Consider the following 15,527-nt stretch of genomic DNA (forward strand, 5'->3'; position numbering starts at 1 on the left):
TCACTGTCCGCCTGTCTCTTCACAACCAACATTATATCACAAATGTAGCCTACAAGTCCACTGAAATACTTCCATGGTACAATGCAGAGTAATTAATTGCCCGAACTGACGAATAGAAAGTCGATATAAGCCGTGGTTTGTTCCTTGTATTGCGTACGTGAATAGAACGTTCAAGCATCTTGCCATTAACAGTATTGAAAGTCAAGGGACGGAGAAGCTTTCGCAAATTAATTTGCAGGTACACAACATCGGTACGAGTAGCTTGGCCACCTTGTGAAAATAGATGAGCTCAGCATGTACCTGGAAAACTCGATCACAGGCATTGAAGCCAATGAAAGACCATCCCACGATTCTCACAGCATTATAAATGTCACTGGAAAAGAGACAAAACATATGTTCAGGAATGGTGAGACTATCCTCTCAGAATAGTTGACATGCACCCTAAACACATGGAAAGGCAATTCTGGAAACAACAGAATATATGGGGAAAGTCGAAAGGGGGAATATCTTTTATCACAGATGCACAAATTTGGAAATGTCTTTCGCAAGTTTCACTAAGTCCGTGGCATAACCCTGACCAAACATGTTTTCAGAAAGGGTCGTCTGGCACACTTGGGGAAAAGAATATGTTCGATAGAACTTCACAGATTCAGATACCAAGAGCTAGAGTTGCTGGAATATTGGGCTACTTGAAAGGAATGTTGACTGTAGGAAAGTTGAACTCACCCCTTTCATCATATAGGTTTGTGGAGAATCCGTTCTCCCTCTGAAGAGTTATGCATATATCTAAATATGAAACATATCAGTAGGTCTCGATTACCCGACGGAACAAATTCCATTAGACTTAAAGGGCAAACAGTCTGATTGTACGATTGGATCCCTGAAAATCAGTAAAGACATTAGTTAGGGACTGGGATTTGGCTTATTGGCAGTTTTTTTAATTATTTCAAATTATCAGTGTACATAGGGCTTAAGTTTTGTTTTGATATGAGTTGCAATTTCGGCTGACATGCATGACGAAACCGACCAGTGGAACGCGGAGCACAATTAGGGATAGAGATCCATAAGGATTCGTATGTTTTACATAAATGCTGATAGACTTTATCACAGAGAGAGCATTTCAAAGATTGTTTTCTATGTATGGGAAGACGTTCTCGTTTTTCTTGGGACGTCATGGAGGCTAAACGGGTTAGGCGGCTGACTTTGTGTGCTGGAGATTAGGTGCCTGACTCTGAGAATGTGGGTTCGAATCTCGGATGGGACTAGAATTTGTACTTTATTATGAAGTTGTAATTCCAAAGATAAGATATGTTACAGAAAGGATTTCAACAAATTCTTTGACCTTGTGGGGATTATTTGTTTCTAATTCCTTGTGTCGCATATGCTTTCTGAGAATATAGGGAAAGCCCCAGACTGTATTTTGGATGATTGTTAATCTTCAAAGACAGGAGTTTAGTTGTACATCAGAAGCTCCCTCCATGCTCCCGCATTAGGACAATGCGCGTGGCAAACGGCACCCGAGTCAGTGCTGCAGGTTGTTGGCTTGTTCCCCATTACTTTGATTAAGCACTCTCATTGTCCTCTCTACTTCCGCTAACAATGGAGTGGTATCAGTAACAACAGAGTGATTGCCACCCCCTTGGATTCCTCTGAGAGCACCAAGACGATGGCTTCCAAGGGTTTGGACGACAAAGCTGTAACTGTGCTTTCTAAAGGTTCTTGACATGAAAGGAGATTTGCTGATATTTTTTGACAATTCAGATTCAGTGTGAGAAATCTGTTCTTTTTTTAGGTACTGTGTATAAGATCAAGTTAAATATCGGTTCGAGGAGTGCTGTGAGCCCTGTTGTTAGACCACGGGTGATGCGCTGCACGTAATATATGTTGTGATTACTGTATGAAACACATCACCACCGACTAACCAGTTCTGTTGCTTCATTTTCAGCATCAAGCATTGTATGCTATTATTTGTAGGGGCGTTTTGTTATGACATTGGTGTAATCTATTATTTGTAGGGGCGTTTTGTTATGACATTGGTGTAATCTATTATTTGTAGGGGCGTTTTGTTATGACATTGGTGTAATCTATTATTTGTAGGGGCGTTTTGTTATGACATTGGTGTATGCTATTATTTGTAGGGGCGTTTTGTTATGACATTGGTGTATGCTATTATTTGTAGGGGCGTTTTGTTATGACATTGGTGTATGCTATTATTTGTAGGGGCGTTTTGTTATGACATTGGTGTATGCTATTATTTGTAGGGGCGTTTTGTTATGACATTGGTGTTTAAAAGAGCAATAATAATGAATGTCATTAACATGGTGTAATATGAAAGGATGCATGATATCGACAGAGCAATGATGTATGTCAGTGCCTGACTGGAGCCACGATGAAACATTATGTGATATGATAGCGTTCTACTAGGGGTCATACGTCAGTGATCGACCGTGTGCTTTATGTGATTTATTCTGTATATATAAATTTGTGTGTGCGCGTGTGTGCGTGCGTGCGTGTGTGTTCTGGTAATTGTATTATGTAAGTGTTTTACTGCGCGCAGTATGTTACTAATCTTACGTGTTTGTTATGTATGTGTAATGCTGAGTTTACTAGTAAAGTGTTCTACAATGTGGATAAGTAAACATGGATAGTATCGGATGTAAACACGTACATTGTAGTGTGGTGCATTAACAGGGGAGACAATTGTGACTCGTAACAATGCAAGGATCGCATGTACGCACTGTCAACCCCCCAGATTAGCAATGTTCCTCCTCCTTCGTGGAAATGCATCCAAATACCAAACACATCACTTCAAACGTCCTTCGACATAAGCTCGACTCGATGTTTACACTGACTCAACTAAGTCTAAGTGTAGACATCATTGGGTTATTGACGGAACTGCGTGTTAGTTGATACAAGTTGTGATGTTTTACCTATAGTACCAGTAAATACTTCAAGATGTTTATTTAAGATGATGTACAATTCTTTCTGCAATGGGTACTTGGGGATATTATCCAATGTTATGATCAGTACTGAGTCAGGCATTCACGGTATTCTGTAACTGTGTGTTGTACAATGTGGTGAAGTGGATGCAAAGAAGCGCATGGCGCGGTATCAGTCAATAGCGACGTTGATCACCTCACCACTTCCGCTCCGTGACAGCAGGAAATAGACCAGCGACTTGTACACGTAACGTAACCTGCAGCATGGTGAGATAATACGTCGCCGACTGAGGTCGTCTTCCCCTAGGACCGACAACTTAAAAGATAATTCACAGAATATTGACTCTACTGACACGCTGAAATTGAGCAGCAATTTACTGCTCTCTTCAAGCTCATCCCATTTGAGCACAGCAGTTGTCGTTCGTGTTATGCCCTTTGAAAGCCAAATGACGCTAGGCACCGTAGAAAGGAACATAGCATTTCTCAGGCATCGACGCAAAAAGGCAGATGGATTGCTTAAAGTTACCAAACTTGAGGTTTTATATTCTTTTTGCAATTTAAATAAGTGACTACGGAATGAGATAAGCACCATGCTGCAGTAGAGAGCAATGAATCCACCGTAAAGACGGTGCCAATCCACTCAATGCTTCGTTTGTTCATCTAAAATAACTAACGAAGAGTGAATGCAGTTCTCTTGGAGGAGGTGTGTCAGGATACACTCTGTATTCCATGCCTCATGCTCAGCCGTATGAACTATCCTGCTACGAAATACTATACAGGAGAACTATTTTTGACCAACAGCAGTTACTACACTCAAATCGAGAGCTAGAACATTGCAGATTGGAGGTTCAAAACATATTTGTCATTTGTAACAGATATATTGTTATCAAAAAGAAATTCCTTGTTACTTTTCAGTTTTAGTCTTAACAAACATGACCTTTATTCAAAAATCTGTTCATAACATGCACTCTGTAGGAATGAGTTATCCACGAACTGTGTGTGTTGGAGATGACGTCGCCTCAACTGTATATCATTTACTGTGCGGCCGAAACATTAATATGAGCATAAGAGTATTTTTCTTATGTGGTGGGTGTATAACACTGCGAACAAGAGCGTGGCAACCAAAGATGAAATGACTTGAATCTATTTAGCGGATCATGGTGAAACTAAGGGATGTAACTCTGCATAGCCAAATGTAGCGACGTAAACCTTTCCACCAGAGGAGCCCCATCGATGGAAGTATGGACGTTTCCAGATGTGTCCGTGTTATTGTACCTTGACTATGATGCCTACTCTTTGAGAGTACTTCCTATGGCTGGTTTAAGTATGGCTACAAAATGTATTAAGAAGCACAGCGTGAGTGTATAGGATTACCATATCAATATATATCCCTATCTGAAACCACATTGGAAGAAACATTACATTCAGTATTTTTTTAAACCTGAAAATATCTCATTTCACTGGAAATACGTACATCCTCACTACACCTAACAATTGGGTACACTTACTTCCCATACAGACCCCATATACAATGTCTAAGTCCATAGTACCACTGCGCACATAAATAAGTAACCATGCATGTGGGAAACTGTAGTATACCTCGAATGAAATCAATGCCTTAATCTGATAATGCTTTGAGTGTTCCCTAGAAGGGTAGGATATTCACTAGGTCTGTTGAAGTGTTGTGTCTGGTGTTGTTGTGTGGCGCTGTTTAGAATGCCGGCATTATCTGTGGGAAATCTATACCCTCGCCCATCTCTATATCCATCTGTATCTATATCACATGAAACTTCTTGATGGCAAAAATCGAATCGGCCCTTCTCTGATTTATCTCCACTGTCAAATTGTGTAAGCTGATGTTGACCCGAACGAAATGTCGTGTCCGGGGGCTTATAGTGTAGGACGTTTAAATCCGGAAATCCAATATATGGCTTGAGTTACAGGCTTCCCGCTCTTCCTCCGCCCCTCGCCCGTCAACCTGCGCTCACCGCGTCCATCTTTCACGCTAAATGAACTTTAGAATGTATCTGCTGACATGCCGGGGCAATCAGGCGGGAGAACATCACAATACATCGACTGAGAACACTGATCAATCAAACACGAGCCGTTCTACATTGTGATGGAGGGATGTGCAATACCCAATGTAGATATGCAGATGTGCTATATATATGGCAATCATGTGCCTCTGACTGGCGCCATCCAAATACAAGAAGATCTAAGATACTGGTCCATCATGCAGATGTCACATCTAAGCAAGGGTACAACATCAAAGGGTCAGAATGTCCAAGCCTTTCCAATTCAAGGAAAGACAGTTACAGTGCAGCATCACAAACAGTCAAGACCTACATCAAGGACAGACAAGGTCATGGGTTTGAATCCTAGATTCCCCCCGATTTTGATCTTTGGTCTGTCAATAGAACATATCTGCCCGGGACTTTCATCATAGTGGTAAATGTCTATGACCTGTGTCCCCCTGGAATATCTTCCCTCATTAATCTGTCAGACGGTGATATGTATGATATACTGTGTAACTAACGCGATCACTCACTTTGCCAGACTTATGGTGGCCATTAACATATGATACTTGACAGTTCCGATTTGCTAAGAACATACATCAGAAGAGCTTATGTCAGCTCACAGACACAGTTAGTGTCCCAGCAGATGCTTGTCTCTCAGATACACCCGCAACGTTCCGCTACATTGAACGAACGAACGAACGAACACTGTTCAAACGTGTCTGCATTTCACCTACCCACAAGAACATACTGATTGATAACCTACAAAGACACACATACAGGAGCGGATCGTTCCAGAGCACACCTATATTTTATCAGCCGCGTTTCAGCACATAGATATATGTAATCAACATCAGCCACTAACAGTGTTTCAGCACATACACACAGTACTAACATACGTTTACAGACGTCGAGTTTCAGCACATAACTCGCACCGACACATTCTTGAACCAACAAAAGGCACACGTGTACTGTCAAAGCAAATTCCAACATTGTAACCATAGGGGTATTATGTGAAGACATCCGCTGCTACTTACAGAGACAGTTAGGCATTAAAAGACAACTGATGTATTGAAGAGAATAGTTTCAATACGGTTTGACTGTTGTGGATTGGCATATTGCGCTCTGTATTGACAGATTCCCTGAGCAAGACATTCAGATACAGCAGCCTGTCTCAAAGCGATAAGGAATGATCGAGGGACCTATCACTCCACTGCATAAAACGGAAACTACCTAAAGCTGTGCTAAGTGCCTGCACCTGAACGAGAGGTCACCTAGTTAAACCTATTACAAAGACGATCATTAAACATTTATTAACAATCATCGCCTATCTACTCGCCATCAAGCTCATGTGCCGTTACATCTGCTTGTGGCGGGTAATTGTTTCACACAGATCGCACACGACTCGGTGTCTCAAATTGGTCAGAAGACTATTGGTGTGGCCGTCTCTACTCAATCACGAACGTGGAAAAGTATCACCAGATGAGCTAGTTCATTTATTGCTCCCTTGTCCATCTAATGGTTTAATCTCATCCTGGCACGTGGGTGTGTCAAGTACGCTTTGGCTATTGTTATTGTGGTGATGCCGCTGGCTTCGCCCATCCCTGATTCAGGGCACTAGAATCCCCAACATTTAGTGTCTTAGAACAGAACAGCGAAAAAAGGACATAGGATAAAACTCTGCATAGAAAATTAGTCCTATTTATCTAATGGCAATAATGACTCAGATTATCTTACGAAAGTTCACTAAAGTGTGTCATCATAGCTCAACAAATTTACCATGAACTGCTGCAATATCTTACGATGTGAATGGAAACTACAGAAATGTTTTCAATACAAGCAAATAATGAAGCGATTCAATCAACAGTTATTGTCAAAGTCGAATAACACGAAATTCAATCAACAAGTTCATTATCACAGGGTCAATGGAACGTAGGTCCGGTGGGGCACTGATATATAAAGATCACTAAACACTGCAATTACAGCAGGGAATAAACAGTTTAAAAAGTGAAAAAAAATCTCATTGAAGTTGGAAACCTGTCCCTTGTGAGATGAAAAAAAAACGATTTCTTCTAGAACCCATTACGTGTGAAGCTCAAGCTTCTGACATCTTGTGGGAAGGATCGGATTGTGGGGAATACAAGCAGGTTGGAGATGCAAAAGCTGACATAAAGTCAGGAATATTCCATGTAATTTGTTAAATAACAGAAATACGAAGTGAGCGAGTGAGCGAAATTGCGGGGATACTCAACAAATTGGCTTCACCTATTGCACCACCATTGCAAATAACAAACTTCAACTACAATGCTATCGAGGATTTAACCTAATGTGTGATATTCTAATTACGAATAAAGACATACCTAAACCTTATAAAATGCGCGTTAAGTAGTGGCCTGGATTACCTTCACCTGTAAGGTAGGATAACCTCAGTTTATTTAGATCACTTTTCAAAGTCGCTTTCAGTGTGTTTCACATTTGTAGCGACATATCTGTACAAGACATCTAAACATATGAACCTTAGTTTCATGCACACTTGGTCACAAGAGCTGACTAATATTAGCCGTCAACGTGAGAGGATAACCCGACATGATTATCTGCTGGAACAGACAAGCCTGTCAATGCATTAGTGGCAATCCGAGACACCAAGTTGCTGCTTGTCATTGCACAGTTCTACGCCCGAATGGTAATGCTCACAGACGTATTTCTGGTATCTTTACCGTCAATATCGTATAGTTCTTGCAATTACACAAACTCTGCTTTTTAAATATTTTTATGATATTTATGGAAATAACCTGACCCAGCAAATAATTAAATACCAATTAGAGTGTTCAACCATGAATCACTAGTTTCACTATAAAAATCGTCGATTCAGATTTCCTCTGTTGGAGAATTTTCCGTATGCATCCCTCGAGAAAACAGAGCACATATACCAAGTTAGGTGTGATTCAGTCTTGTTTCCAAGGACGCGCATGAATAATATAACTGTCTTGATGACAAAGGCAGTTCCGTTGTGTGAACACATGTTTATGGGGATATCTTCCTCAGCTTTTATGGGACATGCTTCTATCCGTAACGGCATGTAGTTTTTTCACGGGATGTCCTCGAACGAGAATTAATTTTGCATATCGATAGAACAATGGTTTCTTGGCGCAACTCAATAAACAAAGAGTTTATCTGATTTCAAATACGTTGTGTCAACACTTGTGCAATACAAGGAACACAATAGGCGATTGTTAAGCACTTTTCGAGTGTTGTGTACTTCGGTATATCATAATGGTTATATGCTTAGGTAAACAGTCTGATTGAATATATAGGATGTAAATGACGTTCATAACGTGTACATGTTATAAAGAGACTGCTGGTGAAGATGAACACCCTGTTTACACACAATAGCCAGTTTTGTTGACAAGGATGTGTCTATCTGAAGAGGATTACAATCATCCTACCGAAACTATGTTTAGCTCTCTGTCTCCATATTCCAATACGGACGTGAAGTATTTAACCAAACCCAAGATGAAAAGTCATCTTCAACTTGCGTTCCATGTGTTTACAAACGCTTTGAGGAAAGTTAAAATACAATGCAAAAAGTCTCGCTTTAAATTCATGTATACGAAGTTATATTGTTGATGTAACATAAGTGTTGCATCCACACAGGCAGTGTGCATGGATTGTCTGCTGTGGCTGTCTGTAGTACCGTGACGCCTCAGTGCGTTTCCTCTGAATGGCTCAGTTTGGTATAAAGATCTTCATCAACCACCATATCCTTTATCAATATCCTGTCTTGTCTGATTTCGTCAAGCAACCAAAAACATTGAAGAAAATATTCAGTTGGGTACCACTTGCGTATATTTCACAAATTACCAACAGTTCTACAAGCACAGGAGCAAATGGTTTCTGTAACTTATTGAACATTGTGTATCCGTTCTGAATTATGTTCTGTCTGAAACAATTCTAAAGTATTGGTATTTTAAATAGCTTTCTACTCAGGCATGCGTATCAGAGGAGTGAACGAGAATGTTCAGTTGATTAATGTGTACATCTTGAAAAAGGCAATATCCTCTGGCCACATTGTATACTTGTATTCGTTAGTGAACAGGGCAAAATCAGAAGGAATATTTATTACACTCAGTCTGCTATTGTGCGCATATATTTGCATACCATTGTTGTCGTTCGGCCGTATCGTAGATCTGAATAGCCTGCAGTTGTACAATTGATTGACGCATAACGATTTTGTTGATATATTTGCCTGTTGCATTGCTATTGTTTCGATATATTGTTCATGACAAGACTGCCGGACGGAGTATTTATGTTTAACTGGTACATGTATGGTAGCAGTGGTGGTTGAAAAATGGTGAGCCTAGTTATGATGGACGACGCATAATACACTCAAGTATACATTGGATATTTCCATCATAGCAGGCAAACTATCGCCATGATTATTGTAAGATGGCATTACTGCAGTGTGACTGTACCACAGTCAATATTGAAACACTGCACTGTGCTGGCCATGATGTGTGTGCGTGCGCATGTGCGTGTGCGTTCTCAGATATACAGCTGGATATATGTACGCATGTGTTTGTGCGTGTGGATGTTTGTGCGGGTGGTGGTTGTGATGGTGATGATGTCTGTGTGTGTCTGCGTCTGTGTTAAGGGGATGGGGGAGGGGTGGCTGCTGGGAGTTGGCTCGTGGCGTTGCACAACAGTGTCTCACTTCTTACAATTTATACTTGATCCTGTGATAAACACGTTAAGCCACGAAACAAACATCACATAATTGGAGTTATTGCCTGATTTAGTGACACGGCTTGTGCATGTACTGGACTAGAATCGCTGACTCACTATGCAGTGGGCTATAATGCAAATGCCTGAGTGCCGTGTAACCGGCTCTTGGATCTGATACCTTTGTGATCAATACTCCTCCAGGGTGCAGATACATGCATATGCATACAATGCATACAGCTCCGTCACGTCATGCAATGTAATGTCCTTGTCAAGTGTATGAAATATGTATGTGGGGTAATTGTATAAAATGGTGGGCATAAATATACACGTCAAGACATAATTTTTGAAACATTACTACACTATTACTAAAACACTGTTAACATAAGGTCCACAATATATCTACGATAAGTAGAAAGGACATCTCGAACGAATAATCAAGTTAGATTATTATGTTGGCCTCTATCAACTTTGAATCACAATTATCTGTCCGCTGGCAGTTCATCCTGTGGCTAGGTAACTATTAATATAAATTATATATAGTATATTCTTGAGGATAAAAGGGACTTACTTATGTGTGTAAGCCACCGCACTTGTTTTAAGAGTATACATAACTCACAACCAACAGGTGGACCAATATTACCAGGGGAGGTTGCGCTCAACATAACTGCACGTATTGCGACACGATTGTACTGCTTGTACCTGTCAGACTGCCACTTAAGGTGCCATAAGCCTGAAATATCCCATGCCACTGACTGTACTGGACACCAGACGCAGGAACGATATACTGATTCCGAGAACGTCACCAGTTCTTCCTACAGGTGAGAGCCAGATAGGAAGTACCATCTTTAAAATTATTTGGTAAACAAGCTGACAATACATAGGCATAAATGTGTCCTTCTACTCGCAGAGCATATCAATCCAGGTTATCTTGTAATGTCCCATGTATCCTGTCTTTGGATAAATTCCCACCTGCTGTTTCAGTATATAATTAGCGGCGTGGCACGCCTAATGAACGTCCGTATACCGGAACTCCCCAGGGATGGTAGAAAATCCAAAAAGTCCTGGTCATCATTTGTAAATAATCAGACTGACCAGATGGATCCGGACCCTGTGCTTGAGTAAACATTCTGGACACGTGGGAGGCAACTCACTCTCTCGTACCTAAGGCGAAGATGGATCTTCGCTCGGGGGTTTCTCGCTCGTTAGATGGCACCCGAACCATATCATGAACTAAGCTAGCGGGATACATAAGTACATGGACATCGTCCGACCAAGCACACAACGGACAGCCAACAATGTCCTAGAGCTGTGGCTCATGACGTCTATAAAGGACAGGTCAGACATTAACTTGCCGCCACACTTTAAAACAATCAACGAAACTGCGTTAAGTAATGTGTTAAGGTATCCCGAGACAGTGTTTGATACATCTGGAAGTCAGCATCGTGCTTACCGCGGGTTTGTTGTTTTTCTCCGGTGCTGATATTATTGGCCGAAATGGCACGATACTGAAATGGAATGTGTGAAGTCACCGAGCCTAACCATCCAGTCCAATCATCCGCAAGTTATCACCTGGTATAACAGTGTTGAGAATGTGCTCTTATCAGTTCCACGAGAAAGTAGTTACGTCGCAACAATCACACAATATCAGAAGGCCATGCAACAGGTGTTCCTAAAATCGCTGCTATTGGGGGAATCAAACACATAACGTCCAGGACAATCACACAATATCAGAAGGCCATGTAACAGGTGTTCCTAAAATCGCTGCTATTGGGGGAATCAAACGCATAACGTCCAGGACAATCACACAATATCAGAAGGCCATGCAACAGGTGTTCCTAAAATCGCTGCTATTGGGGGAATCAAACACATAACGTCCAGGACAACAAAACGCTTTAACCACTGATGCATCCCACCCTAACTAAATAATTCGAAAAGGCGTGTTAAGTAAAAACATTCTTGAAAGCGTGTTTGATGTCTGTAAGAGACCAGGGTTGTGACCAAGTGTCTGTAGTCTAATGCCATATGTTCCTTTGTCAAACATATGTGAAGCATATTGTTCTAGATACATGCTAGAGTTGTGTTACTGTTACGAAACAGGCACCTTTTGCACCTGTCGTCCCCACGGAAAGGTGTCTGGCCACACACAGTGCAATACTCCTGTGCAGTATGTGAACCTACAGGCTTTGTGCCTCTGAGTATGACAACACGACATACTGTGCTATATGAAGGTGGTAGATTCCTAGTTACCACGGCAACGATAAAGACAACCTACGACAAATAGTACAGCTTCTTGTGTACAACATATCAACTGGTGTGTTTATCAACGTATAGGTCAGTTAGCTGATGAATGTCAGGGAATCCGAACGTCGGTTTATAGTTCCAGCAAAACATATCCAAGCTGCCATGTGGATACAACAGTCTGGGTGATGTCTTAGGAGGCATGCCGACACTGGGAATAATCCATCCTGTTGCAGAAGACACGTGCATCAGGAACGTCGCTGTACACAGTCGTACTTAGCACGTGAAGGGAACACAAGCACAGGATATAATTGACGCACATACTTGTAGCGCACAGATTAGCGTACTTCAGATAAAAGCTGCATATAGTTGCACAAGGCACATGAAACATGCAGTTGCACGAATCACAGGAGACATGCAGCTGCACAGGGCACATGAGACATGCAGTTGCATGCAGCACGTGAGAAGAACAGTTGTTGAAGGCACACGAGACATAATGCAAATGATACATACAGGTGCACAAGGCACCAACTGGATACAGTTACGCAAGACAGCAAACAGTTACTGAAGACAAATGAGCCATACAGTTGCACAAGACACATAATACATACGGTTGTTCAAGGCACATGAGACATACAGGCGCACACCGCACAAGCTGGATACACCCACGAAGACACATGCAATATGCAGATGCTCAAGACACATGAGACATACAGCTCCACATGACACAAGCTGCTACACACCCATTTTTCAGACATTTACGGCAAAATATTCCATTTGACACACAACCCCAGTCAACAGAGTTTCACAAATGGGACAACTGGTTTAGCCAACATGGCAGACCATACCATCACAATATTCTTGCTGTAGATGTGTCCAGCAACCAAAGCCGACTATACCGTGCCAACCAGACTAAACAACATAGTGATGATTCCCCACGGGTATGATTTGATGATATGTAATATACCTCTGGAGACGGTAAAATATCGATTAACGGAATACGATTCACATTTCCCATATCAAAAACATAGGTGATGAATTGTATTTATGTTAAAGCTATAATCTACGATATTAAATGATGGCTGCACAGATGTACGAGGCCGTGATCTGTACACAATTGGGGAATACAGACATATAATCATGCCGAATTCTATGTGTATATGTGAACTTTAACATTATCCTTAAACTGATTTACAAGTCTTCGGGTCTCTCCTATTACTGATTCAATATTGTTTTACATACTTACTCTCAAACTAATTCACATAAGAGACTTGTCTGTCCTTTATTCTGCTGTTTATGAGATCGTGATTATTACAATATCGAGAGTAAGTCCATTCTGTGGTTTGTTTTTGTTGTGAAGAATATAACCTAAAGCACACACAAGGATTTTTCAAAACGATCGTTCCGTGATCTAGATTTAAGGATAGTCTACATAAGTATGTCGTTCACAGCAGGCTGATATTCATCCGAAATTCAGAGAACTAGATGACAAAATTATATGGATGATGAACTTCTGAACATCCCTGACTTCGACCTCATGGTCATAAAAAATCCTTGATGACACCATTCCTTCAAAAATATAAAGTTGATTATCTATAACATTTTGTCACCTCTATACCACAAACGTTTTTCTAGAGTGACACTCAAATAAATAAGTTTAACAGAAGCACATGACAAGTATTAGTTATACGAGCCACATGCTGGCTCAGTAACGGTAACCGATAGGAACCACATAATTCCCAGAGTATAGCTCAACATAAAACGTTAAGCAGTAAAATACCTGAACAGTGTCCGTTCAATTAGTCAATTATATTTGGATTCACTTAGAATGTACAGGTAACACTACAAAGCAACCCCTACATAATCCAGCCATTGCAAGGTAAAGTCTTAGCGATGCTGAAGGAGCAGCTGTCTGGCAACACTGAGGCATCATAAATGTCCGGTTAAATCTGAGATCGGGAAGAGCCAAATAGGTTCATTGGGTTCATGGAATGTGCGATTTTGTCGTTTTGCATTATAATTTTGTTAAAAAATCGCATCACATTTATACTAGGCACTGCTTAGTAGATCAGGTATTTTGCAAGGGAAATTTTACAATAACAGAGAATCAAACATCAGTCTTACTTCGTCCTAGTCCTGTGCTAGACGACGTATACACAGAACAATAGAGGCTTTGCTTCATTATTCTAGCTCTGGCATGGGAATTCACCGAAGGGTATTAATTCTCTAACGATTGGCAACGACCAGTATTCATCCGTGATCATCAATTAGATATATCATGTAACAATACCAATAAATAGATAAAGCATCTTAGTCACCAGTTCGATTCTTCCATTGTATATATTTTGTGGCATGGACGTTCCGCCAGACACAGATGGCACAGAACATTGTCCTTGTATGGTATACTACTTGTTAATACGAACAAAACTGTACATGTATACATGAAGTCTTCGGATTAACGTTATGTTTTGAAATATACGCAACAGGTTGATATCGACTGCCTGTGGTTCTCCAGGAGCGACCAGGCAAGGACTGTGTGATGTCGTGATGTAGCAATGTGTGGCACTTACCGTCGACTGTTTGTAATCCAAGAATCACCTGTAGCAGGCCCACAAGAAACACAAGCAGACCCGTCTGGTGTCCCAGTCCTGACATGGCTCTGTTCCCATCCAGCGACAAGCCAACACGTCCTCTTTATACTGCACGTCATGGAATATTAATCAAGCCAGAGTGGAAACTCGCATGACAGTTCATTAGGTATGTTGAGCATGTCTCTTGGGTGAAGCTGTTTCTCACTATAGATATACACAAGGCGGGGAAGTCAGACTACAGCAACACTTCCGGAGTCAGTCAACGCAGGCACTCTTCGACTGTTTCTACTTGAAACATAAAGTTGCTTCGTCAACCGTCAACCACACCGGCCACTCAAGTGAAGTCAAGCCGTTGAAGTGTTTCAGACTGACCTCCCCTCGCCGGCCACGGCTGTGACCAGTCTTCGTGACCAATCTTTGCATACGCCAAGTTTGTTGTGTTGACGACAAGCGCCCAGTTGGTTAAAGATCCCGCCCCTAGCGTCCCTCGGCTCGCGGCGGCTCCACCAATACCCGCGCAAATCAATATAATCAAACAGGCTGCTGTCAGCCTTATGTAAGAGCTAGCTCAGCCCCAAGTCATAAAACCTTACTTGTACTACTTTTTCAAAAGTAACACATAAATCTCAAATCAATACTTTATCTTATCTATTTTCACAAGCATGGCGATGTCTTTGTAGCGTTGTGGCCCATCTAACAACCTCTAGCGAGGCCGACAGGGGATTTGTGTTAAATACTTGAGACTGAGTGAATTGACAAATGTTGCTGCCACGTGTTCCTTCAGTTAGCGTTGAAAGCGTCGGGGATCAAGACGAGATTACCGTCCACGCAGGCGCATGCAGGATGGCGATAGCGGGTAGGCTGATACTTGGCAATGCGTTCTCGGCAGGCAACAACAAGAGTTAAGTGGGGCGTAAGTGCTACGAGAAGCCATGCTCCTTCTCTTGGAGTTAAGACGACCTAATATTGGAATCACAAGATGGTTTTATTGCTTGAAGAGCATATCAAGTTAGATCTGTTAT

The 15,527-nt window shown here is 41.4% G+C and overlaps 1 protein-coding gene across 1 annotated transcript in view; it reads right to left on the bottom strand.

The window, feature by feature from the left end:
• Positions 1–14,910, bottom strand: part of LOC137283648 (neuronal acetylcholine receptor subunit alpha-2-like) — a 44,217-nt gene extending 29,307 nt beyond the window's left edge. Inside the window, exon 1 of the mRNA XM_067815255.1 lies at positions 14,485–14,910. Within this exon, the coding sequence (XP_067671356.1) occupies positions 14,485–14,569 (85 nt within the window). The 5' untranslated portion in view covers positions 14,570–14,910. The remainder of the gene's footprint in view (positions 1–14,484) is intronic.
• Positions 14,911–15,527: the final 617 nt, after the last annotated feature.

This window comes from Haliotis asinina, chromosome 5 (genome assembly GCF_037392515.1).
Source record: "Haliotis asinina isolate JCU_RB_2024 chromosome 5, JCU_Hal_asi_v2, whole genome shotgun sequence".
In the NCBI taxonomy this organism is placed as follows: Eukaryota; Metazoa; Mollusca; class Gastropoda; order Lepetellida; family Haliotidae; genus Haliotis; species Haliotis asinina.